This window comes from Myxocyprinus asiaticus, chromosome 1 (assembly GCF_019703515.2).
Source record: "Myxocyprinus asiaticus isolate MX2 ecotype Aquarium Trade chromosome 1, UBuf_Myxa_2, whole genome shotgun sequence".
Taxonomy (NCBI): Eukaryota; Metazoa; Chordata; class Actinopteri; order Cypriniformes; family Catostomidae; genus Myxocyprinus; species Myxocyprinus asiaticus.
The window spans coordinates 50,229,484-50,256,930 of NC_059344.1; the positions used below are offsets into that span (position 1 = coordinate 50,229,484).

The following is a 27,447-nucleotide window of genomic DNA, read 5'->3' on the forward strand; positions in this document are numbered from 1 at the left end:
AAAGTTTCTTTTCTTTTTCTTAAGTGATGTAGGTTTTATTTTCTTTATCATTTCCATGCAAAGCACTTTGACCTACCCTGGGCATGAAATTGGCTATATAAATAAACTTGCCTTGCGAATGTGTTTGTAATTTGTGTGCATATGCTGTGTTGTTTGCGACTGGAAATACTTCTGTATGTTTATAGTAGCTCTGTGGACTAAACTAAATGGCTGTGGTTTGGCAGGACAAACCGCTTATTTTAATTCACTCTTCCGTCTCCAAAGTATACAATGTGCTTTTCAATCATGTATTCACTGTATATTCTTATAATCCCTCAAATCCTATTTTAACCTTGATTCATGGAATATTTACAGACTACAATAGTGTAAACCATATTCTTTTTATTCTTTTTCATATAAAGTAATGCACAAAAATACTTAAAAACTTTTCCAAGATGACTAGAAGCCACATGACTGTAACGGGCAGAGAAATAAAAAAAAAAAGGAAAAAAGAGAATGGAGGAAAATATGTCCAATAACCAATACAATTATAGGAAAATCTGAATTGACCCAAATATGAAATTTGTCATCATTTACTCACCCTCATGTTGTTTCAAGCCCACATGACTTTCTTTCGTCTAGGAGTAGTTTTTCAAAAAAAAAAAAAAAGACACAACAGCCTCAGCCGCCATTCACTTTCATCGTATAGAAAAAAGATGCAATGAAAGTGAATGGTGACTGAGAATAACACTTTGCCTATAAAATCTCCTTTGTGTTCCATGGAAGAAAGTAAGTCTCAAAGGTTTGGAACAACATGAGGGTGAGTGAATGATGACAGTATTTTCATTTTTGGGTGAATCATCTCTTAAGCTTTCTCTGGTCGTGCCCATTGCACCTCTCTATCAATTAGTGCTACTCAACAAAAAGATGCCTTAGCTACAAATACCCTTTAAAAAGTTCACTGTTGCCATGGATACTGTTGTGATAGTAACAAAAATTCCAAATTGGAACTGGTGGTGAGTAAACTGTAATAGTTCTGACCAATAATTCCTGACTGCCTCTTTGAGGAGATGTCAGTTGCAATGTTCATTTTACACAATCCATCAAAGCTCTGAACAAATTACACACAGCACATAAAAATATTCCTTTTGCACTGATAAATGTATAAAAAAATAATATACAGAATGCTAAAAAAAAAAAAAAAAAAAAAAAGTTTAGTGTGTGTACATTTGGTCGAAACTCCAAATTTGACAAGCTTGTATGCAACTGTAAAAATTACAACATTTCCATATCATTTGGGAAATGTCAAAAGCACAAGGTGAGAAACACAGGTAAAACTTCCTCAGAGGCATTGAATCTGTTTTGTTCAGTATAACACCAATGACATTAACTCAATACTAACATATTTGAAATAGATTTTAAGTGCATCACAAAATGTGCTCATGTAGGTCGCTAAAAATGGAAATGAGCAGTTGCATCTGAGGACTTGTCCAATCCAGTGTGGTCTGAAGCCAAGTACCCCTTGTTCCCCGCAGTCACAATAGCTAACGGTTCAAAACCTGTCTGCACAAACCAAAATCTCCCATAACTACGCAAGAGAGTGATATTCTGCATTCATTGTCTGTCAGCCTTCCTGGCTTAATATTTATTGACATGGATTCATCTACATAAATAATTACAACTGCATAATTTAAAGAGTACACGAATGACGTCATCAGTTGAGGATATGAGCAACGTGTCCTGCTGACTGATGGCAACTCATGTCTTTAGTGGATCATCCCTACAAGAGAGGTCACTTCCTGTTCTTCAATCATCATTTCTTGGTCATTGACTTGTGATGTCATAATAGTCCCATTCTTTTCAACCTCGTTGGCTTTGCACGAGTCCCCCTCTACCTTACTCTTGTCCATGACTGTGTCTGCTTGGGTTTGCTTCTCAGCAGTGGTGCCGTCTTCCGTCACCTCCAAAACACCACAGAACTCCATCTCATGGATCTCAACATCGAAGGGAGCCGCAGATGGGACAGAAGGAGATGACCTGCAGTCCATGCATGCCTGAAATATACACACCATATATAAAAAAAAAAAAAAAAAAAAGAGGAGGATTTCAGTAAAGAGGAAAGACACATGTTTGACAAATCCAAATCAATCGACAGCACATTGCTAGCTAATATAGTGGAAATCACTAGCAATTTTGTATTGCTTCAGAAGACTTACAGCAAACAAGTCATTTAAACCACATGGGTTGTTTTTTTTTTTTTTTCCTTTTGGAGCTTGACAGACGTGGTCGCTATGAACTGTTGTTATATGAACAACAAGAGCTGCGTAAAGATTCTTTTAAATTTCTCCTTTTGTGTTTCACTAAATAATAATAGCATACGGGCATGGAAAAACAAGAGGCCGATTAAACGGATTCATTCCTGGTTCAACTACTTCTTTAACTAAGAGACAATGAATGCCCACTAAGTTTTTGTGGAGTTCTGCATGACTAATAGTCTATTTAAGAGATGTAAACTCACAGAAATGTTGATAGCACGAGGCAGACGTCCAGTACGTATCCAAGGGTGAACCTGACTTAACTCGCTCTTCTGCGCTTCAGTAAAGCGAGGCTGTTGCTTCTGCATGGCTCGCAGAGCAGCACGGTCCTCTTTTAATACAGAATCTCTGTCTCTATAACACACAAAACACACATACAGGGTCAATTCATGATGACTACAACTTTAAACAGCTTTTACAGTGGGTGTGTAGTAATGCAGTTTATGGGGTATTAGCATGGGAATGTTTTTTTTTTTTTTTTTTACTATGTGTGCGGTGCGAGTGTGTATGTCATAACGAGATGGATTAAAGTAGCTTGAGGTTAGTACTTTTTGTTTGTTTTTGTGTAGTTCTTCTACAAGATACACAGCTAAATGCAATTTAAAGTGACGGTTCACCCAAAAATGAAAATTCTCATAATTTCTCAGCTGTTTTGGTCCATACAATGCAAGTGAAAGGGTGCCAAAATTTTGAAGCTCCAAAAATCACATAAGTCAGCATAAATGTAATCCACATGACTCCAGTGGTTAATTCAATGTCTTCAGAAGCAATATGATAGGTGTGGGTGAGAAACGGCTCAATATTTAAGTCCTTTTTAACAATAAATTCTCCTCTCTGCTCAGTTAACTTTCACATTCTTCTTGTGTTTTTGGTGATTCACGCATATCATTCATGCATATCACCCCCTTCTAGGCAGGGAGAAGAATTTCCTTGCAAAAAAAAAAAAAAAAAAATCACTTAAATACTGATCTGTTACTAACCCACACCCATCATATCACTTTTGACAATATGGATTAAAACACTGAGTTTTATGGATTACTTTTATGATGCCTTTATATGCTTTTTGAAGCGTCAAAATTTGGGCACCCATTCACTTGCATTGTATAGACCTACAGAGCTGAAATATTCTTCTAAAAATCTTCATTTGTGTTTTGCTGAAGAAAGAAAGTCATACACATCTGGGATGGCATGAGGGTGAGCAAATGATGAGAGAATTTTTCATTTTTAGGTGAACTATCCCTTTAAGATCAGTAATGTTTATGGAGACAAACTGAAAAATTCTGTGCAACATTTACCGGACAGGCAGCTGGTAGGTCATCATAGTCTTTTCATCAGTGTTGGCCATGAGCAGCCAGATCGGGTCTTGTAGGACGCACTTTATGAACTGCGCCTCTCCATCCCCCCCTGCTGTCTGCTTGCGGGAATGGCTGTTCTCTGATGAGTCCACACTGCCAAAGTACTTGCTGGTGTTGCTGCTCTGACTACTTCCTGTTCAGGTTAACACAAAAAAGAGGGATTCATACATGCAACCTTTCTTCTCAAGCAACTGAAATCATTACCCATCTTAAATGGTGAAAAGTGCTGATGACATTCTATTCCTTCACTAAGGCTATATTCAGACTGCAGGCAAATCTGATTTTTTCAGGCAGACTGTCCGCACTATTAATTGCAAGTGATCAAATCAGGTTTGCGCATTCAGACATAACCAACCTATCTGTATGGGTTGCTTTGGTAATGATGTAGGCGTACCCACGTTACGATGCTTTCAAAACAGATGTGGGAAAAATGGAGGTGCATCATCTCGCTCTCCAAATAAGCGCCCTGTCCAGTCGTGGTGCAGAACTCCTCCATCGCACAAGAAAAACTCAGCGACGGAGGAGACTGGTAAATATTGTGATTTTCTGTGCTGCAGTCACCGATTTTTGACGTCATCGTTGTGTGTCGCGTTAAGAGTGACGCAAAAGACCATTTGAAATCCGATTTGAGTAGCCAGAGCGTCCGAACTGAGACACTTCTGAAAAAATCAGATTTCAATTGTATTTGAAACCACCTCCCCATGTAGTTTGAATCAGATTCTGAAAAATCAGATTTCATGTGTTTTTTTTTTTTTTGCTGCCCAGACTATCAAAAACTCGTCTGGATACAATCTGGATATGCAAAAAAAAAAAAATCGGATTTTTTGTGGCAGTCTGAACAAGGCCTTAAAGTAACACTATACATAAACACTAAAGTATTCATACAGAATGATCTATGGATCCGAGATGCTAAGCAACCTGTGTATGCTATCTGAGAGGGGACTGGGGGGGTCTGGCCTATGTCAGGATTGCCTATTCATCCTGGCTTCCAGAGAGCAGACATGCACCAGTGATGTACTTCATGTTAATTTAAACATAAATTAGATTATGAATCATATGACATCTAGTAAGAAAGCAAACTGGCTCTAAAAAATATTGAAACTGACATATATTTATTCAACTTTTTTTAATAAGCACTTACGAGTTCCACTTCCTGAAGAGCTGCAGCCATTGGATCCAGATCCAGAGGATCCCGAGCCCATCCCCGAGGAGCCTGTGCCTGACGACCCAGAGCCTGAGGCGGCAGAGCCAGTGCCCGAGCGAGAGTCCTCCTGTAGCAGCAGATCCAGCAGATCACTGGAGGTGGACATGGCATCTTGATTTGAATCATTTGCTTCACCCTGCAAAGGATAATAGAAGATCAGTCCACTACTGCTTGATATAATGAAAAGACATCAGGATTATGGTTGATTAATAGTGAATTTTTTTGATGAATGCCATGTGTTCCAATTTTTTGTTTTATTTATTTATTTAATGTATGACAAGATTACTTTCTTGTCAGGTGAATCTCACGAAGGCTGTCAAGAACATACTGGGTCATATTTCACCGCAAAATGTATTCCAAAAGATCTATGATACCTTCTTTTGGTCAAATTCAAAGGCAGCAGCACACATATCCTTTCCGGAAAAGGCAATTCCAGAATGCATTGTGACAAACTCTGTGAAAAAATTAATCCGAGATGGTGCATAAAGCGAGAGAAATGTCAATAATAATAATAATAATATTATAATGTAATGTGTGTGTATATATATATTACATACACACACACACACACACACACACGGCCGGCCAAAAGTTTGGAATAATGTACAGATTTTGCTGTTTTGGAAGGTAATTGGTACTTTAATTCACCAAAGTCACATTCAACTGATCACAAAGTACAGTCAGGACATTTTTGAACAAGTCATTTTTTATCAAATCTAGACAGGCCCCATTTCCAGCAGCCATCACTCCAACACCTTATCCTTGAGTAATCATGTTAAATTGCTAATTTGGTACTAGAAAATCACTTACCATTATATCAAACACAGCTGAAAGCTATTTGGTTTGTTAAATGAAGCTTAACATTGTCTTTGTGTTTGTTTTTGAGTTGCCACAGTATGCAAAAGACTGGCATGTCTTAAGGTCAAAAATGGCAAAAAAGAAACAGCTTTCCCTAGAAACTCAGTCAATAATTGTTTTGAGGAATGAAGGCTATACAATGCTTGAAACTGCCAAAAAAACGAAGATTTCTTACAAAGTTGTACATTACAGTCTTCAAAGACAATGGACAACTGGCTCTAACAAGGACAGAAAGAGATTTGGAAGGCCCAGATGTACAACTAAACAAGAGGATAAATACATCAGAGACTCTAGTTTGAGAAATAGATGATTCACATGTCCTCAGCCGACAGCTTCATTGAATTCTACCTGCTCAACATCAGTTTCACGTACAACAGTAAAGAGAAGACTCGGGGGTGCAGGCCTTATAGTAAGAATTGCAAAGAAAAAGCCACTTTTGAAACAAAAACAAAAAGGTTAGAGTGGGCAAAGAAACAGATAATTAGAAAAGAGTGTTATGGATCTTAACCCCATTGAGCATTTGTGGGATCAGCTAGACTGTAAGGTGCGTGAGAAGTGCCCAACAAGACAGCCACATCTATGGCAAGTGCTACAGGAAGTGTGGGGTGAAATGTCACCTGAGTATCTGGACAAACTGACAGCTAGATTGTCAAGGATCTGCAAAGCTGTCATTGCTGCACGTAGAGGATTTTTTGATGAGAACACTTAAGTAGTTTTTTTTTTTTTTTTAAATTGTAATAGTAATTTTTCATGTTATTAATGTCCTGACTATACTTTGTGATCAGTTGAATGCTACTTTGGTGAATTAAAGTACCAATTTCCTTCCAAAACAGCTAAATCTGTACATTATTCCAAACTTTTGGCCGCCAGTATGTATGCATGTATGTATGTATATGTGTGTGTGTGTATATATGAGTAAAATTAAATAAAAATAAATGCAATATATAAAGTATTTTACAATAATGGTTACCAGGGTTGGGAGCAACCTTATTTCTTTTATAGTTTAATATTTATCCTAAAATGTGGTTAATTTTATTCAGCCATCTATGGACCTGAGATGCAAATTAGCATGTGCTATAATCTCACATTCTCATGTACAATTTACAAAGTCTTTTTTAGGTTTTGAGCTGAAATCATGAAATCATCAATTTTGTACTTTCCCTACACAAATAAATAATATACAGTATATGCACCATGCTAACCCCAAACTCAACTGAAATCAATTGTGACTCAGGTCTCCCTTGTGCTATGTATGGGAAGATCTTATTTGATGTTGCCTATGTAGTGTGTTCCAAATCAGTCACTTATGAGGTTTCATTTCAATTAGGATGCTGCCTTAGAAGGCAGCTGCCTGTGTAGGCAGGAGACAGCCAGGAAGCTCAACAGACCTGAAACAGAGCTATAATTTTTTCCCCCATTTGATTTTGGAGTGAAATATGGCCTGGACATGTTCTTCACAGATTTTGTGAAACTTAACCAGTAAGGTCTACAGCAGACCACATGTTTATATATTAATTATACTTTTTAATCTCAGGCTTAACCAATCTCTCTAAAATCTGTTTAAATAATCTGAGGGCATTTAGCTTGCAGTTTCATGTTGGATAAAAACCCTGCTTTGGATATAAGCATCTGCTAAATGACTAAAATGGAAATGTAATAGAACAGTGTATTTTTCTTACATTTTCAGTCTCTTTTGAGTCCACCGCTGAGCCTCTCTGACTGGAGGAGGCCTGTCCTCCTGCCCCACCTCCTTGTACCACCATAGGAGATGTGGCTTGCTGCCCTGAAGCCAACACTGATGCCACCTCAAACCGGTTGCTGGGTGACTCCTCCAGCTGAAGCAGATTTAAGGGTGAGGAGCATCTGGAATGAAAGAGAGGGGACTCTGCTCCTTCCCTCTCAGCCCCTGCCTCTCTTTGGCTGTAAGAATGTGGGGTGCTGGAGCGAGAATGGGCACGTGGTGCTGGGGTCGGGGTCTGACAAGGTCCAGGGGAGCCCATGTTAGAAGTGGAGAAAGGGAAAGCCAGGTTTGGGTTGTAGAAGGGCTGAGGCATGCCCACATTGGCCTGAGGGAACATGTAATTGGGCAGAACAAATGCCATCATTGGGTGGCCCATGGGAGGTGCCATCTGCAAGTTCTGAAGGGGGAAGCGTAGGCCCGTCTGCATGTTGGGGTCTGAGACAGGGTGGGAGAGGGGAGGATAGACGGGATACAGAGGAAGGACACCAGGTGGGTAAGGGACGGAGGGAACACTAGCTTGTGACCCTGAGGTAGGCCAGGAAGAGGAGCTGGCTGTGGGACCCAGGGGTATGGAGGGATTCGAGGGCCGGTCCAGAGTGGGAACCCCAGGGAGGAGGCCTCTCACAGGACCTGCTAGGCTCTGAGACCCAGCTTGCTCTGAAGTCTCATGGTGCTTCGGTCTCTTGCCTCCTCGACCACGTCTACGCCCAGTACTGCCTACAGCTGGGTAGTCACGTGAACAACGGACACCTAAAATTGAGTGAGAAATTGAGAATAATTATGTATTTATTTATTTTTTCCTTTGTAGAGGACATTTTTAGAAATAATAAATGTTTCGATTTAAAAGATGGCTGACATCAATTCAGCACATTTTACTGCAAGAGGATTAAGTGTATTATTTTGTAATTTTCATAATATATATATATATATATATATATATATATATATTAAAAAACACACACACACACACACACAGTGCTTTGCAAAAGTATTCGGACCCCTGACCAATTCTCTCATATTACTGAATTACAAATGGTACACTGAAATGAAATATCTTGCTTGTGTAAGTATTCAACCCCCACACATTAATATTTGGTCAAGCCACCTTTGGGGTACCCAGCCAAGTCTTTGGGGTACATATGTACCAGCTTTGCACACAGTGACAAAGTGATTTTGGCCCATTCTTCTCGGCAGATTTTCTCCAGGTTGTTCAGGTTGGTAGGATTGAGATCAGAACTTTGACTGGGCCACTGCAGGACATTTATCTTTTTATTCTTGAGCCACTGCAATGTTGCTTTGGCCTTGTGCTTGGGATCATTGTCCTGCTGAAAGGTGAATTTCCTCCCAAGCTTCAGTGTTTTAGCGGATTGAAGCAGGTTCTCTTGCAGTATTTTCCTATATTTTGCTCCATCAATTCTTCCTTCAATTTTAACAAGATGCCCAGTCCCTGCTGATGAGAAGTATCCCCACAGCATGATGCTGCCACCACCATACTTCACTGTAGGGATGGTATGTCTTGAGGCATAGGAAGTGTTAGGTTTGCACCACACATAGCGCTTTGAGTTTTGGCCAAAAAAGCTCTAGCTTCATCTCATCTGACCACAAAACCTTCTCCCATATCACAGCTGGGTCACTCACATGCTTTCTGGCAAACTCAAGACATGCTTTCAGATGGTACTTTGAGTAACGGCTTCTTTCTTGCCACACTCCCATACAGGTTAGCGTTATGCAGTGCTCTTGATATGGTTGACTGGTGCACCATTACTCCACTCCCAGCCACTGAACTCTGTAGCTTCTTCAAAGTGATTGCTGGCCTCTCTGTGGCTTCTCTCACAAGTTTCCTTTTTGTTAGAATGCTGAGTTTTGAGGGACAGCCTTTTCTTGGCTGTGCCTGGATGGTGTGGTGCAGCTTCCACTTCCTGATTATTGATCCAACTGTGCTCACTGGGATATCCAAACATTTGGATAATATTTTGTATCCTTTCCCTAATCTATGCATTTGTATTACTTTATCTCTAACTTCTGTGGAATGCTCTTTGGTCTTCATTTCCCTTCAGATTCACAGCCTGACCAATGATTCAACAATGGGTTTTTTTTATCTAGAAAATGTGATTGCAACTTTAATGATTCACAGGTGGATGCCAATGGTAAAGTAATTGTGTCCTCGTTAGGGCAATTTCTTTCATCGGTTTGGCAGCTTCCACAGCACAGGGGTTGAATACTTATGCAAGCAAGATATTTCAGTTTTATTTATTTTCCCACATAAAACCAATGTCACCTAACAATAACTGATTTTGAGTTCCAGTGTTTTAAAACTAAATATCAAACGAATGAAATTACAATGCACTATTTGTAATTCAGTAATATGAGATAATTGGTCAGAGGTCTGAACACTTTCGCAAGGCACTGTATATACAGTGGTGGCCAAAAATATTGGCACCTGAAGAAGTTCAGGTTGCAAAGAAGACATAATGTGACTGTTACACCATTAAACATGATTCCAGGTTGTTTTTTTGTTGTTTTTTTTACCACTGAAAGAATCAGCGCTTTTTATAAATGGAAAGACAGTGTTTTGTCCCTTTTGCTCTGGTGTGCATATTTCCGTACAATAATTTGAAAAGTTCAATGCCATTTGATTTTAAACCATTTAAAAATCAAAGCACCCCAAAGAGGCTATTAACCACAGAAGTGTAACTCCATGCACATGACAATACTTGAATTCGCCTACTAGTTTGAATTGCCTGAGCAGAGCGCAGTTACAGACAGTGACAGTTTAATTATTTTTGAGTATAATGTGAGATTTTATCATTTGAAGATCTACAGTATGTATTGTGCTACTTAGGCTCATAGCTCACTGTGCACTTTATTTACTGCTATTTTGAGTAGTGCTTGAGGAAATTCCATTGCATAAAATTTTTTTTATTCCCACGCCCTGACAAAAAACTAATTAACTATTCGTGAAACCTCGCAGTTAACCGAATGTTAAAAAAATGGTCACTGTGCACATCCTTAATATAATATATATATATATATTTTTTTTCTCGTAAATAAACATCACAAAAAAAAGTTTTCAAAGCAGGGTATGATTTTTTTCTTTCTCTAAAGGACATCAAGACTCAGTGCTTTTGTTTTCTCCAGTTGTGGAGACACTGAGATAACTGAGGTAAAACAAAACTAACCATGTTTCTATGAAATATGAGTTATTCCTATTGAAATTTGATTTCTGTGCCAAAATGCATTATGATTTTACACCTAATAAATACATGCACTAGAGTGCATAAAAAAATACAAGTTATAAAACATCTCTTTCAACGTTTTCATTAAATCAGTGTTGCATGTTGCAGAGTATGCGTTAAAGAAGAAATTTATCTCACAACCTCAAACTTTCAGCATTTTTGGAAATGGAAAAAATATTTCAACATTTTCTAACTGGGTCCCAACATCCTCTACAGAGCACACAAAAGTAAAAAATAAATAATTTATAGTTATTGTTGCCATATGTTTCTTGTGCACTAAACACTATATTGACGTTAAAAAGAAAATTGCAAAACCTTTTTTCCTGGTAATAATACTGATTGTACTGTGCATGTGTTGCATTGTGTGTGAACGTTTACATGCTTGTCCTAACCTTTTGCTAAGGGCACCGTTGTCTGGCGTCGGAAAGCTGAGGTTGGGTCAAACACTCTGAGTTTACTCAGGTCTCTGAAACGGCACAGGAAGTTCTGCTCTTCTTGCTGTGTGTGAGCAGACAAGACCTCTTTCGTGAGACCCAACCTTTCTCCTCCTCCTCCTCCTGCTCCCCCAGCTGTCCCGGCTCTTCCTGGACCTCCTCTTCTCCCTCCATCCCTATCGAACTGAGGGGCTGGACTAGGGGGCAGAAATGGTGTGGCCATGAAAGGAGCTTGGGGTTGAGTGGCAGGAGGAGCAGTATTTGGAGTGGAAGGGGCATCTTCCATTACAATATCTGTGAGAGTGCGGAAAAAAAGAAGGCGGAAGTGAGATTACAGAAAGGAGGATTCCAAAATGTCTTCCTAGAGAACTGGAACGCACAATGCCCTTGCTTCACTGTCTTATTCACACTCACACCCAGATGCCCACCTGACTCAGGAGGTTTCTTGTCACCCACATGGACGATGGTGCTGCTGAAACTGCACTGGGAGGTAACAGAGGCAACACTTTCTGCTTTACTGTGCATAGCCAGTGGCGGCAACAAAGCTCTCTCCTCTACCAAAGACACCCGAGGAACTGCAAGTCAAGGCATCCCGTTAATGCACATCTCGTCTTGAAGGTTTTCGTTTATCCCTGCCACTTTGATGTTTTACACATTAAGTTGTGCTACAGCAAACATCACCTTTTACCTTATCTTTTGCACATCTTAACTGTAAAATGTTCTGAATCTTCATTGTTTTTCCACTGACATTTTCATGAGGACCTTGCTTAAAAGCTTAGCTCATTTAAAATCAACCCCATGAACTTTCTTAATACTCTTTTGCATTGTGCCCAATTCATAATTTCACATTATTCTTTTGTAATCTTTTACCAAAAAGAAAAAGAAAAAAGATGTCTCCCTTTAATGATTTTTTTTTTAAACATTTTGTGTTATAGCAATTAAATAAGCAAATGTTTCCATTTATTTCTCTAAATCTTGAATTGGTGATGCATCATCCAATGGTACAATATCAGTAAATGCTCATTGTTCTATGGGTGGGGGTGGCTCTTCTCCCATCTTCCCCTACATTTAGCATTGTAACGCATACAATCAGTGCTGTAATGCATTAGTTTAGTATTGCAATGTCCACCTATAGTGTTGCCTTGAGTGTCCTGCTGTTTATCATCATCAGATGTGGAGGAAGCGGTGCAGGAGGAGGAGCCACACTTCCTCTTCACTGTGTTGGGGATGTTACAGCTCTCCAGATACCTGAGAAACCAAACAAATGCACATGTTAAAGCCCAGGACCTGCCAATGGACTGGAGTGGTTACATATAACTTAATTTCATGCATACTTTCCAAAGAGCCACCACTCACTTAACTTAGAAATGGAAAGCCCATATAATTTAATTGTATGTGTAATTGAATCCATCAAACATTCACCTTATTATGCTATCCAAGCAGTTGATCTGCTGATAAGAGAAGTTGGTTGGCTGCTCTTTCCTCAAAAGTAGGGAGGGTGCAGAGGACTTTGAGGGTGGAGCAGCACTATGGCAGTGACTGCAGCCTGGCTCTGCTGCTTCACTGGCTTGCAAAGCACCTGTTTATCATGGACAGAGAAAAGTGGTAAACAATCCACAATATAAAAAAAAATCAAAAAAATGCTGCCATAAAACTTCAGAGTAAATTCCAAATACAAAAACAAGTGTGTGTATGCGTGTTTACCTGTGGTGGAATGTTTTTTAGGAGGAGGTCGGCTACGGGACTCAATAAAGACCTGTTGTCCGCTGGTCTTCACCATGTGAACATCTTTGCAGATTTGCTGGAAAGTCATCTGTTGAAAAGTCAGTGAGACAACTGTCAATGTGGTGACATATTTCTACATGCATACAGAATTAGCGGTGTGATAATATGGCCGGACACAGTTCTCTATAGTGCCTTACATTTAGTGCCGATTGTTACCAGGGTTCACATATTTTGACTAATGAATTACCATGACTTCCTTTGTGATTCCTGGATTTTGAGAAATAATTTTATAGAGCTTGCCATAAAGAGCAATTTCTAGGCAATGATGCATTCACTAAAGGACTTTCTATAGACTTTTAAAAAACTTAAATATGACTTTTCAGTGCCTCAAATTTTACATTTTAAAATTCCAGTATTTTTAGGTTTTCCATAACCATGGGAACCCAAATCAAGTAATTGTTATTTGTATAGTGCTTATCACAACACACATTGCTTCAAAGCAGCTTTACAAAAAATGTTGCTTTAACAGAAAATTATGCTGTAATTTGTAAAAGTCCTCATTGTGCATTTTAAATGAAAAAAAAAAAAAAAAAAAAAGACATCGAGAATCATGCCTAAAAATTATTGTCTTTTGGCCCCCAGTGAGCAAGCAAAGGGCGACTGTGACAAGGAACACAAAATCTTAGTTTATAGAGAAAATAACCTTGAGAGAAACCAGGCTCAGCTGGGGAAGCTAGTTCCCCTCAGAACCCAGAAACTACCCTAACCCCATTCCTATACATCTCTGGTCTGCCTTTAATTTATGGATAAAATCTTTCTTAACTGGTATTTTGGTAACCTCAATAACTTCACACTGTTCCAGTCTGAAGGCCAAACGAAGTAAAAAATACACAATGATATTATATTGCTTAGTTGCAGAATCAACTCTGATAAGACAATATTATCATAACGTTTTAATTCCATGCCTTCAAATTCTACCTTTTTGATAAAAAAATAAAAAATAACTAGTAATTAGCTTACATAGTAATTCTAGAATGCTTGTTAAAGAGTTGTTGCCAAATCCTAAACTTAATGTTGCACCTCGTAATAGTTTGAGGTGATCTTAAAGCCCCACTACCAAACTAGAGCTGTTTTGTCTTCAGCTTAATTACTGTCCGAGCAAACACTGGCCAGTTTCATGGTCTGACTGATTGTTGTGGTGACTGATGAAAAAGGAAAGAAGACTGGTATTCTGTATTATTCTTTGCAATCTTTCTCATATTATAATCTTTAATTACTTGATTAATCTGACATAATGATTTTACTTACAGGTTTATGAAACTGAGAGGGATCCTCCAGACCTGGTCCACTGCTGTCTGATGAGGAGGCAGCACTGGGCTGGAGTTCATGGGATCCATTGCTGGCCAGGCTGCCGTAGCCCTGAGAGCTGCCACTGTGGACAGGCTGAACAAGGAGCCTGTGGATCTGCTCACTGAGCTGAGCGATGTCTGGGGTCAGGGCCCGCTCCTCCTGACCACTCGGCAGTGTAAAGACATCTTCATTCAGCGGAGAGCTAGAGGAAGAGTAGAAAGGTTAATGGGTACATGTTCAAGTGCAGAGACATTTACATTTAATAAAACACAAAATGCCTTATAGTGAGTGCATTTACATTTATGTATAGCCTGTCAATTTTTATAAACTTATCAGTATTTGTTCTCTGGGAATCAAGCCTATTACTTTGGCATTGCTAGTGCACTTTCAGTGGAGCTTCACTACAACTACAAAAACAAATAAATGGTCCTTGAGAACAATACTGAACTCATCAAAAATCTGTCTGTGTTCACATGACAGAGCATGAGTGCACACACTATGTGATTGAAGAATTATGAATGTGTTTTTGTGTTTCTGTTGAACACATGTCTGGAAGTGTGGTAAATTGAGGTGTTTTTACACTGAAGACAGAAATGGTTACGTGTATGTGCATTCCAGGACCAAAATTCACCACACCTGCCAATAGAGTAAATAAAAAAAATAATAAAAATAAAATTAAATATTTCTTATCCGCCATGAAATGATATTTTTCTATATTTTTTTTAAATCCAAAATCTATTAAAAAAAAAAAAGTACGGTTTCTATGACAATGGCCACAAATGCTGTCGATTGAGCTTAACCCAGAATATTTCCTTAATGTGAAAAATGTACTTCTCCACATGGAGTACCGGAGGGAAAAGAAGCATTAGGCATCCTTGATAAACTTACGATGGTAAATGTTCCACTGAGTTTGAAGTTGTTATAAGATGCACTAGCAGCAACAGTGACTTGTTTTAAAAGTACATATAAGTAGAGCATTTATATGTCTTTGATCTCAAATTGGTAATGTCACTTGCGTCTGGTAAAAATAAAAATAAAATAAAAATAAACCGGCAGGTTGGCGAGTGTTGCTTTTGGACCCTGTATGTACTCATATACATGTGTTCTTACGTTCGAACTTTGTGGCGGCCAACTATGAAGGTCACTTTCCTGCTCCAGGGGTTGATAAAGGAGGACCAAGAAGTGTCTATGGTCAGATATTCTCCGTTGCGAGCACACATCCGCAAAGGGGAGTGCTCGAACGGCTGCCCTGCAAACTGAAGAACTGCGAGAGAGATCATAAGAAGAACATAAGACAGTGAATACTGTACCACACATCTCAAATAAAAAAGAAAACATATAGAGGCTACAGAAAGAGAAGGGAGAATTGACTCACTCTTCTTATGGATGGCCACCATAATTTGTCGGTCATCTGGATGGATGAGGAGCAGCACAGGAGTTCCCACCAGGTCCTGAGGCAGGTACCCTAACAGAGGAACTGCCCGCTCATCCACCTCCTGAAAGAGACAGCTAGGAGTGTGACTTGTAGTAAATATCCTCTTATCCGGAGGAATGCGAGGGGCTGAGGAAGGAATAGAGAGAAAGGGGTGGGGGGTTACAACGGAAATAAAATTATCAAATAAAACAATTGAAAAGCATCCTCTTCATTGTTTGCAAATGCAAACAATGGCAAAAAACTGATGTGTGAGTGTAAATATGTACCCTCATATCCCGAGTGCACTCTCTCGGCGATGAGCAGACAGCAGGGTTGGGGGTATGCAATGTCTGAGTCTCGGAGTGTGAGCAGGTAGGGGGTCAGTCTGAAAGGGTAGTACCTCATATCGCCACTGGATGAAACGTCTTCTCTGATACGACAAAACATGGACTTTTCTTGGGTGCAGTCCACCGGAGGGGAGGCTACAGTCAAAGGAGAGAGGATTTCATTTTATTGCCTAAACCTAATTTGCGGTGTGGCTAAAATAGGTGTGCTCGACTTTAAGCAGCACCGATTAATTGGGATCACTGTAGTTTCAATGTGTTGTGCTGCTTGAGTTATATTTATATAAAAGGTAGAACAAGTGAAAAAAAATAAAATTCAATCTCAGCAACATTGCCCATAACCAAATATACCATGCATAAACATACCAGAGCCAATGCAGGAGGCCCATGAAGGTAGTCTGCAGGGCGCTGTGCTGCTGTAGAAGGTGCTCACATCCTGAGGGGCCAGCAGCTCAGAGAACAGCACCCCGTGCAGCTTCTCTGGTTTACTACGCAGAAGAGATGAGCCCTGCGGTGAGATGTACACCACCTTTCCGGACAGGAACGATACCGCCATGGAGAATGTGTCCTGCACAGGAGAAAAACAGATGGGCTTGCAGTGACAGCAACTTCTGACAAATACCTTTAAAATGGTTTATTCATGTATAATAAGGCAAATAAACCCATTTGATTTTGGAGTTGAAGACAAAGTATGAAATAATGAGGACTAGTCTAGAGGAGAATAGAGCTGGGCAGTATGACAGTAAATCTCGAGCAAGGGTATCAACCACGAGAGTTTCAGATAGAGATAGACCGATATATTGGTTTTACCATTTAATTGGTGCAGATAGTTGCTTTTTGGAACTATCAGTTATCTGTAAAAATCTGTGCCGATAGCTGGCAATAGTTTTTTTTTTTTCCTTTGTAGCTAACACTGGAGGATTCAACAGTGTAATATCAGCCTCTAGTGGTGAAATAAAAACAATCACCAAACTCTTGCGGGGATTTTCTAAATGTTTTATCATTGACAATATTTATACATATTTTTATCCTCACTTCAATGCATATTTTACTATTTTGATTAGATAATCGAGTGTTCTAAATTGAAGTTGAGGACATGCAAAGACAAATGCGACTATATGGAAATGTCCCCCGTCAGCACATACTGTATATTATGTCTCCAACTTAATATCTTGTGAATATTAATAAACCTTATTCCTCATTACATCCCATCTGGTAAATATAGGCCTATAGGCTATAAAAAGCTTAATTTAGTTAATAATTAAATATAGAGCATTGTAACGTAGCCAATTCTCCGTCACTACAAAATAAGAGTCCCCAGTGTGTTTAGGGCTTGTTTATAATTAAGTAACAAGTTATGCACCAAAATCTTCATTTTTTTTTTATTATCGGGATTTTGGCTCTACAAGCTGCATCTGGGATTTTTTTCATTTTGTAGCATCTTTGTCTATGCCCATCATAGTAAGGAAAGACTAACAACCTTTTTTAATATTCTATAAATCGTGTGACGTGTTGGGCACTCGGATTTCATTTTGCCCCAGACTCTGCGTCTTGGGCGATGGGAAGGTCATCGATATGGGGAACAAAAACATGAAGAACTGGGTCCTGACAAGTGTGATGGTTGCCAGATAGACTGTTTTGAGGGGATGGAAGTCAGCTGGAGCACCCCCATTTCAGGAGTGGAGCGCGGGGATGGGGAGGGTGGCAGCATATGAGGAGATGATATTTAGTAGATGGGGTAATTTGGATATGTTTGTTGGGAAGTGGGGCAAGTGGTTGGCGTTCTTGGAGGGTTTTCGGGGAGAGGTAGCGGAGAGAGAGGATTAGCTGTGGATGTGTGTGATTATTATATATTTTTTTGTTTATTTATTTTATATATATATATATATATATATATATATATATATATATATATATATATATATTTTTTTTTTTTTCTGTGTGAATATGCTCATGTGACCACAGGAGTGCATGTTGGGGGTCAGGGTGGGTATTAAGTGCTAAATGTTGATTCCATGTATATGTCTTGTTTTTTGTGTCTTCTGTGGAATCAATAAAAATGTTAATAAAATTTAAAACAAACAAAAAAAAAATCTATAAATCGGACTATTGGCCGATTAATCGGTTATATCTGCCCTTTCCACCATCTTAGTTATCGGTAAAATTCACTATTAGTCGGCCTCAAGTTTCCGTTTTACATTTTATACCACAGTATTTATATTTGTGGCACGATTTTAAAAAATAAATCTCTGGGTTCTTGAAACTCAAGAATGTGTCTTATGCGAAAGCCCTCCTTTGTTGTCATTTGCTCGCAAACAGCAGCTCTACACATGCACAGCATGAAAGTATAGAACCACTGGCCTACTTGAGCATGTGATGGTTTTGTCAACTGGCCCGAACCAAGCCATCTGATCGTCGAGCAATGTCTGACATGTCATACGTATGTATTAAATGTGAACACTAGAATGACTCATTACATTTTGTGAAGGTCATGTGCTTTTTGGACAAGGGGTGTTGGAGATAATAGATCAAATTACTGGCAAGGATGTTCTTCTTGACACTGTACATCCCTCACATTTACTGTATGTGTTTTATTATCACCAAAATTGAGGTAATCTATTAATGAGAGAAAGTCTTACATCAGGCTTAAGAGATGAATTTGTGCCTCGCTTTGGGGAGGTTTACGTAATGTAAAACGTCAATGATTTCGGCATTTATGCTTTCTTCCATTAATCTAGTCATTGATTATGAATATTATGTTATCCTACGTAGACTTAATGTCACGTCAACTTGACTGCAATACGGTTGCAAAAAAATGGTAGTTACTGCAAACAGCAGGCTTTCATAGTGTTTCTATAGAAATGATATGGGTCTTACAGAAAGAGATAGAGTAGAAAAAATAAATAAAAAGGGGAAACACTTTTCACACAGTAATATTGTGTTACTAAGACATAGAAAAAAACGTGTATGTGTGCAAGACAACGTACTGTATTTTTGAGAGTATATTCAGAGGTGATATTGTCCAGTTCATCAATGGTGAATGTGGAGAGATCCAGACTACAGCCATGGCACTCCTCAACATTCCACTGGTGATAGTATTCCTGATTGGCTGCAAGATTCAAAGAAAAAAAAAAAAAAAAAAGCACAAACATTCTTTAACACACACATTTAGTGCACTATTCACCATTCCTTTAATTTGAGGCTTTACTTTTAGCATTTATTCTGCAACACCCACAAACTTCTACTTTTAATATTTTTTTATCTTTAACTCTTTAAAGGAGAAGTGTGTAACTTCTGAGCATTAGCATCACCAAACGAAACTGCAAAAAGAATGACCATTTCAAACAGGTTTCAACAAACATACCCTCTGCTTGAAATTGGTTGGCCAAACATATAGTCCCACCTCAAAACTCATGCCATTGGTTGAGCCAATGTTGCTATGTCAAGTTGGTGAGTATGCTCAAACCAAAGAACAATGTTTTGATAGGGGCACAGAGCCAATCTGTTTACACTTTTCAGGGAAAAATCAATCTATGAATGGCATACTGCAGTGGCCTCTGCATATTAAGTTTAGTTAAGAAAAAGTATTTTACCACTGGAAAACATTTAACTAATTTCAGCCTATTGCCTTTCCTAACAAACACACTCCCTCTCTTCCTTCTCTCTCACCTCGAACTTGTTTGACACAGCTGAGGGCGTATTTGAGGGCGTTAAGGGTGCTGGAGCGTCCCTTCATCATTCTCTCCGGAGGCAGGCGGATCTTCAGCTCGTTCAGGGCTCTCATCAGCTCTTTCTGGGTCTGGACGCGAGCCGACTGATTACTGCTGCAGCCGCTGGTGGACTGTGGGTCCTGCTCAGAGCTGGCACTCAACAGACTGTAAGCCAGAGAGCTGCTGGGTGGAGAGAGACTCTGGGAGTTTGAGCTGAGGAGGTAAAGATTAACAACAAGAGAGTGTAAACCGAGATATTTAACCAGTAATAACTGGTGATGTGCATGAGTAATCGAGTAATAGAGTACTTGTTCCGCACCAGCTACTCCAGTATTAAAAACATCCCTCAAATATCGCAAATTCATTTCCTTTCCGCATTTCCCTGCCGTGAGCAGTGCTGAATTACAGTTTTCCCTCAGAATCTCTCACCAAATCTCGCAGTTACAATTGTGTCCACTGGGAGGGCGCTGTGGATGTGTTGTTGACGTGTTGGATGAGAAGAATACTGTAATATCATGGTGTCTGTGATTCTAAAGCAAAGCCAAGTTATATTACAAGGCAATACTTGTAATATTTTAATCATTACTGAATTCTACTTTTGTATTCAGTTTTTATTGGAGTCATGCAAACCAACAGACGAGAATCTGCTTTTATTGCATAAAAAAATGTAAAGCGAACTCGGAAGCTGATCAGACCAGTGTGTATGTAAATGTGCGTGAAATCTCTTAATGCAGGCAGAGCGCATTTTATAAAAAGCTAACTTTCACCACTTGTTTAATAATAATGTGAAATGATCAAAATGCGATAAACTTTATGTAGAATCAGAGTTTATATCTGTGCATTACCCTCATGCCATCAGTACTGGTTTCTGTGTATGCTCCGGGTGAGAGCAAATGTTTTTTACATTTATGTATATAAATGTTATTTTTAAATCTTGTTTGTCTTCCATTTTTATTCATGCATATTGTGCTTTTAATTTTTACCCAAAAGAAAAAGCATTGTTTGTTGAAGTTATCTTATTTTGAAACCGTTCTGGGTAACATTTATAAATAAAACAAAATATAAGATTCACGTATGGGTCATACGTGTTTTTTTAACATGCATTTTAATTTGAGTAATTGGGTACACGTTTTTTGTGGATTAGAGTCCTCGACTACAAGTAATAACCCTAGTAATAACCTAACACATTTCTAAAAGGGATAGTAAATTCTGTCATCATTTATCCTCATGTCACTCCAAACCTCTATGCATTTCTTTATTCTGTGGAACAGTAAGATATTATGAAAAATGTCTCAGTGTTTTTTGTCTATACAATGAAGGCCCATGGGGTCCAATTTTGTTTTCAAATGAAATGGACAAAAACAGTTGAAACATTCTTCAAAATATCTTCATTTGTGAATGTCATGCAGGTTTGGAGCAACATGAGGGTGAGTAAATGTTGACTATTTTAAGCTTAAATCAACAGCTTTTTTGGCACAATGTTGATAACCATTTGTTTTTTATATTTACTTTTATTTAAAAAAATATATATTTAAATGTATTTAATTAAAAAAGGAAACAAATCTCAGTTACAGTAATACACTTAAAAAGCAAGTTGGAATGCACATTGTTTCAAAAGTATCACCACAAGACGTAAATAGTATACACTATTAGCCTTTCACCGATATATCGGTATCGGTGTATATGTTTACCAATATGCGCAGATATGAAAGCTTTTTTCAGAACATCTAATGCAGAAAACAATGCTTTAGAATTGGTGTCATAACGTACTTTGTCCAGCAGTGCCGAGCTGACGATGGCTCTGCAGACAGGGCGGAGATAAGCAGTGCGGTGTTAAACGGTGTCTTCTCGGTAAGTTGCTAACTAGTTTGTGAAATACATACTGGAAAGTTAATAAACAATGACCCCATCATTTTCCCTTTTCAATATAACGTTAACCCTGTCCCTGACAACCATCTCACTCATGTCTGTTTGCTGTTAGGCAGCTATATTTTGTCAGTGCAGTCAGTAAGGTAAACATCAGAGCATCTTTTTGCAGCTCAGCAGACAACGGTGCAGTGGTGGATTGTGTCTATTGAGTGTTGATTTCACGCTATGTTGTTACCTAGTTGGTGAGATGCAATGCTGGTCCATCTTTTACTCTCCGTGACAACGAGCTTATAGCTAACTAGCTAACCACGTAGCTACTTTCATTGCTTGTCAGCTAAGTGTAAGCTAATGTGTAAACATGTATTCACCAAACTGTTTTGTTTAGGATTCAGTTTGGTACCCCCTTCAACCGAACAATTCCAGTCGTTGCATTTATAAAATGTAAAAGTCTGGTTTTCCACCGTTGAAAGTTTCCCCTGAACTTGTATAGCAGAATATGGTGCAACACCACTTGACTCGGCAGATGTATATGCTTTTGTTTTACAACCTGCCCCTAACTGATTGGCAGTATTAAAATAATCAGCATTTGACTGATACTGAACAGTACTACTGATGTTTATTTAACTATTTTCATTTAAATGGTCAACATTTGACTGATACTAAACAGTACTGATGTTTATTTAGCTATTTATTTTATTTGAATTTCTTTATTTTAAAGGTCAGCATTTGATTGATACTAAACAGTACTGATGTTTATTTAGCTATTTATTGTATTTGTATTTATTCTTTATTTTCTCAGTGTTCATTTCTAGAATTTGTTGACAATGTATAATAATGATGTCAAATATTCTTTGATCAAAATATTTAAGAAAGCAGCCTTCTGAGTACCTTTGCATAGTCATATCGATGCAAAATCGGTGAACAATCCACATAGAAAATCTGTATTAATTCCAGCTCAAATTAACTATATCGGTCACCATATCGGTAATCGGTGAATTTTCCCTCTCAAAAATCCCATATCGGTTGGGCTCTAGTATACACGTTAACAGCGGTAAATCCCTGATTTTTATCACAATAAAATCATGTTAACGTGTTATTTTTTCTCCTCTCTTACCTCTTGTTGCTCTCTGTAGTCTCCAGGCACATAGCAGAGTCCTTTCCGTTCTGACTGGAAGAACTTTGATAACTTCTGTTTGACTGTCTCCCTCTGGATCCATTCCCTCTCTCCCTTCCTCCTTCACTTTCCCTCTCCCCAGAGTCATTTCCACTTGATAGTGCATCCGTATCATCAGAATGTGTCCCTTGGTTGTCACCTGTGGATCCCTTGGGATCAGATGTGCATCCCGGTAATGAACCCCTACCACTACTCTCCGGATTTGATGAAGGAGAGCTTTCACTCATGCCGAAGGATCGGCTAAAAAGCCCTGTCTCTTTCTCTGCCCCTCTATGTGTTTCATTGCTGGGGGCAGAGTCAGAGTTGTCATCACTCATAATAATACTGTACGAATAAATGGTTGCCTAGGTGATGAGATTCACCTGACAATAGATTAAGTTGAATAAAGTTCACTAGGTTGGACTGGCTGAACCACAATGGGAAATCATTTTGTTGCAAATATTCTTCATAGATTCATTCCAAAAACATCAACATGTTTTGTCCGACTGTTATAGTTCCTTCAAGGGCAATTTAAGAAGACAAGTGGCTTGTAGCCTCCAGTACTGTTTAATGTCACTTCAAAACAGCGCAAAAGTTAAATATAATGTTAACTTCAAAAAATTGTTGTTTAACACAGAAAACCAGACACGACTGGTTGTTATGTAACAGACTTGGCTATTGTCATAGAGGCAGATGGAGTATGACAGAGTGCGAGAGAGAGCGTAAAAACAGCCACTGATAAATAAGGCTTTTTTCAGGGTCTGTTCATTCCTCCTTTGTGGCACTCTTTATCTCATCTCAGAGGACACCTGTCAAGAAAAGGAAAAAACAAAAAACAACAGCAACTTGAGTGTCCATTTAAAACAAACACACAAACAGAAATATGCAGCTAGTTATTCGTCTTGAATAGGCTGTTTTTTAAAAGCTAACGGGTGATAGATGTTATTGTTAATATCTCCCAGTTCAAATGTCCCGAATCCTAACAATCTCTAAAAGAACTTTCATTTTTCTCACCTAAAACAAACCAATGCCCAGTTTATAAAGATTTTTCATATTTGTTCATCTAAAATTATCTATTCAGTTTCTGCCAGAGGGTAATCATATAGCTGCTACATGACTCCTAGTAGTTTAGTATCATTTAAATCTCACAGTTCCATGCCAGTTTACTTAGCAAGGTAATTGCTAGAATCTTTTTGCTTTACAAATTATGAGTATTTGGTCCACCATCCATGTTTCACTTTAATTGCATGCACAAAGCTAGATCATCAAATATGTGGTAAAGCATGATGTGTAAATGAAACAGTTGTCCACCTATTATAATATGGACTGTAAAACATGGTAACAGGATGCATGCTTGCATTCCAAGAACTGCCACCTCATGTGGGCAAAGCATGTTGTGCAATAGTAAGTGTTTTTTTATGAACAATTATAAACAACATTTAATCCAAATCAGCACCTTCTTAGACAATTCTACTGTTGTAACATCAATAAAAATGCATCAATAAACACATTTTTCAGTAAGGGGAATTTTTGCAAGCTGCAATCATCTCACACATAAACAAGGGAAGCAGGGCGCAATCTAGAAATAATTTATTCAAATAACTAAATTATTTATTTATTAATTAAGTCCCCACTTGAGCTGCATGAGTGTAGCTCAGGTTTTCACCAAGTTTTCATGTTTTAGATTTTATGATCATAAATCTAAATTTTCAAAATGTATACATTTTTGTTTTGTATGTTTGACTGAGATGTTTCTAATTTTTCACATTATCGTCAACTAAAATGTTTATGCTCTTTCAACTTTTTGGAAACATTTTTACTTTCGTCAAAAGACAAATTATGATAAAAAAAAAATGAAGTAGGGCTGTCAATCAATAAAAAAATTATCGAATTAATGTGCCACTTAATCGAATTAATCGCATATTATTATTTACTGAAGAAGGCCCCAAAATAATTAGTTTAGTATATAATAATTAAAATAACTATAAATATAATAATACATAATCTAATTCTGATTATTCAAATGAATTACATCCAGGAATGTTAATAATTAATCTTTGTTAATAATTTCATAGATTATATTAATCATCGATTAATCAATTTCAGCACAAATGCATTCAGTAATCAAGCAAACAGGTAGTGAAAAGACTGTCTATGGGCAAATGCCAATCGAAAGTGATCATCCCTATGCCCTACTCAATACAAAAGGACAGAGCTCTTGATGTGGGCACTCTGATGGGGCATGACATTACAGTTTGAATGTAGCGTCACTAAAGGTCTTTTGACAGGGCCCTTTGTGAAAAATTTTACTTTCTTAATTTTGTTTGGAACGGCCCTTCGAGTGGCATCCCCTTCTCGAAGTGCCCGTCAAGTGCGCAAAAATGCCATTTGGAAAAACGCCCTCATATATATATATGTATGTATATATGTATGTATGTATATATATATATATATATATATATATATATATATATGTATATGTATGTATGTATGTATGTATATATACATATATATATATATATATATATATATATATATACACACACATATATATATACACACACACACACACACACACACACACACACACACACACACAGACAGACATCTGCCTTTAGAGGGCGCACTGCATATCACATCCTGCTAAAGTACAACATGGCAATAAGCATTGTTCATCCACTGGTCTACATGTGTCGAGAAAGGACTGTCTGCGTCCGGCAAGACTACTCCAAGACACGCCCACTACAAGTTACACCACCTTCAAATCACCAGCGAAATGCTCAAGTCTTGCAACAGTTTGATGTCACATTCATACACTGTGTTTGTTGTGTTTATTTGGAGTACCGCAACAAACCTACACCCCTAAACCTAACCACAAAGTAAAAAAAAATTAAAAGTTTGTAAAATTATTAAACATACTGCAACTTCCGTAACTCTAGGTAGTGACAGTGACCAGAAATGTGATGAAAATGAAGAAAAGCTAACAGTATGCTAAGCTAATGGGCTAACCGGTTAGCTTGTGAGCTAACAGAAGAAAACAGAACAGAGAAATGTTTTACTTCACCATTTATATCTTTGGTTTAATATGACATGTCACATGCAATTTAAAAGTTATTCTTTGTTATATCCACACAGTATGTTATTATTTGACTTAAAAATAAAAAAAACAAATCTGAAATATCCCACAATCCACAACAAGTTTTAATGAACTCGAATCTGTATCTCCTACACTAGTTATTATTACCAATAATACTTTATAAATAAATGAAACCATTCACAAACTTAAATGTATCAAACTACAATAAACTAAAAATACTTTAAAAGGAAAATATCACTTCGATTTCTGAAGTACATACATTTAAATTATAATTAAACAGTAAGCTACACGCAGATATTATCTGGAGTCTTCCACATGCATTTGCCGTAATAACGGTAACGAATAATCGATTAATTGATCCATAATTTTCATGACAACTGATTATGAGAATTTCTGAAAATGATACTTATATTGTGACAGCAGACAAGTAAAGCGTTTAGACAATACAAAAAGTTGTTTAGAAGTCAAAACATTGTTTATTTTAATATAACAAAACACTATTATTGCCCTACCTCCCTCTGCGCTGTTATTTATAGTTGGTCTATGTACTCATGCATCAGACAGATGCTTTATTGCATTGTGTCTAATTAGTTTTCAGCAGCTCTACTGCAACAAATAGTTTTTTTTAGCATGCTGTGTGTAAGGTTATACTTGGTTTGAAAGTTAACTTTGAAACGTGTGAGAACACTGCATTGTTATGCTCCATTGACTAGGCGTGTTGCCTGTACAGCCGTAGCGCTGACTGCCCCCTACTGCCACAAATTCGTGAAAACATCAGGAATTTACAAATGCATTGGGACATGATTAATAATTGCGTTACTTTTTTTTAAGCGCGTTATTTTACTTTTAATTAATCGCACTTAATTAACGACAGCCCTATTTATAAACGACATTTAATCTAAATGTGCACTTTATTAGAGCATACTTATGTTGTAACGCATAAAAACAAACGTACGTGTCCGGAAAGGGGAATTTTTGCAAGCTCATCTCACAGTGCAGCGGCGCCACATAAATACAAACTCCCGACAACATACGTAGTTTGTTCTACATACCATATGAATAAAGACGTCATTATGATTAATTCAATAAAATAAAAATATTAGAACGTTTGCTCCAGGACTGAACACACAACAAACGAGGCGTTGTCGAATAAAACAGGAGCTTCCATTAGATTAGTGCGTATGACTAAGGGGCCGTTCACACCGAATGCATTTTGCATTTTCTTTTTCAATCGACGTATTTGACCGTTGCGTCGTTAAATGCGTTCTGTTTTATTCGAGACGCTGCGTTTATTTATTTATTTTAACGCAGTGGCGTGTTCGGTTTGAACAGCCCTGACGACTAAACGTGAATAAATATGTGATTAACATAACTATGACTTTACATAGAAAACGGTGGCAGTACTACACTCCCAATCAAATCCAGCCTAAATAATGAATACTGGCCTTACCTCCTGGATCCCACTACCCTTCTTCGGTCTTTTGAACAATTTCCAAATGCCAGTACAGAATTACAGTGCAATCCTGATGTTACAACGTTGGCCGAATATAAAATCTATGTTGTTGCGTCTGCGGTCCACCGATATTGCGTCTCAGTTGTGTGTGATTCAGATTTCAATTTCCCCAAGCCTCCAGACACACACGAGTACACGTGCTTTTCCAAG

At 38.1% G+C, this 27,447-nt stretch overlaps 1 protein-coding gene across 2 annotated transcripts; it reads right to left on the reverse strand.

The window, feature by feature from the left end:
* Positions 1 to 623: 623 nt before the first annotated feature.
* per1b (period circadian clock 1b) lies at positions 624 to 27,447 on the reverse strand. 2 transcript variants are annotated; one of them, XM_051710544.1, is made up of 19 exons: positions 27,235 to 27,447; positions 22,649 to 23,496; positions 19,625 to 19,878; positions 18,943 to 19,064; positions 16,322 to 16,523; positions 15,899 to 16,093; positions 15,573 to 15,758; positions 15,308 to 15,461; positions 14,156 to 14,399; positions 12,827 to 12,935; positions 12,545 to 12,701; positions 12,252 to 12,370; positions 11,551 to 11,697; positions 11,081 to 11,416; positions 7,391 to 8,202; positions 4,791 to 4,989; positions 3,590 to 3,782; positions 2,498 to 2,648; positions 624 to 2,033 (listed from the first exon to the last, which is right to left on the reverse strand). In XM_051710544.1, the coding sequence occupies exons 2-19, from the start codon at positions 23,023 to 23,025 to the stop codon at positions 1,746 to 1,748; spliced, it is 4,245 nt and encodes a 1,414-aa protein (XP_051566504.1). In that variant the 5' UTR covers positions 23,026 to 23,496; positions 27,235 to 27,447; the 3' UTR covers positions 624 to 1,745. The 2 variants fall into 2 exon arrangements, with proteins under 2 accessions (XP_051566504.1, XP_051566511.1); XM_051710551.1 differs by lacking the exon at positions 11,551 to 11,697.

Coding starts and splice junctions, on each gene's coding strand:
- per1b (XM_051710544.1), bottom strand. CDS start 23,025: ATGAGTGATGACAACTCTGACTCTGCCCCCAGCAATGAAACACATAGA. Junction 15,759..15,898: donor AGTGCACTCGGGATATGAGG/GTACATATTTAC, acceptor TTCCTTCCTCAG/CCCCTCGCATTCCTCCGGAT. Junction 12,371..12,544: donor TGCTTGGATAGCATAATAAG/GTGAATGTTTGA, acceptor TTGGTTTCTCAG/GTATCTGGAGAGCTGTAACA.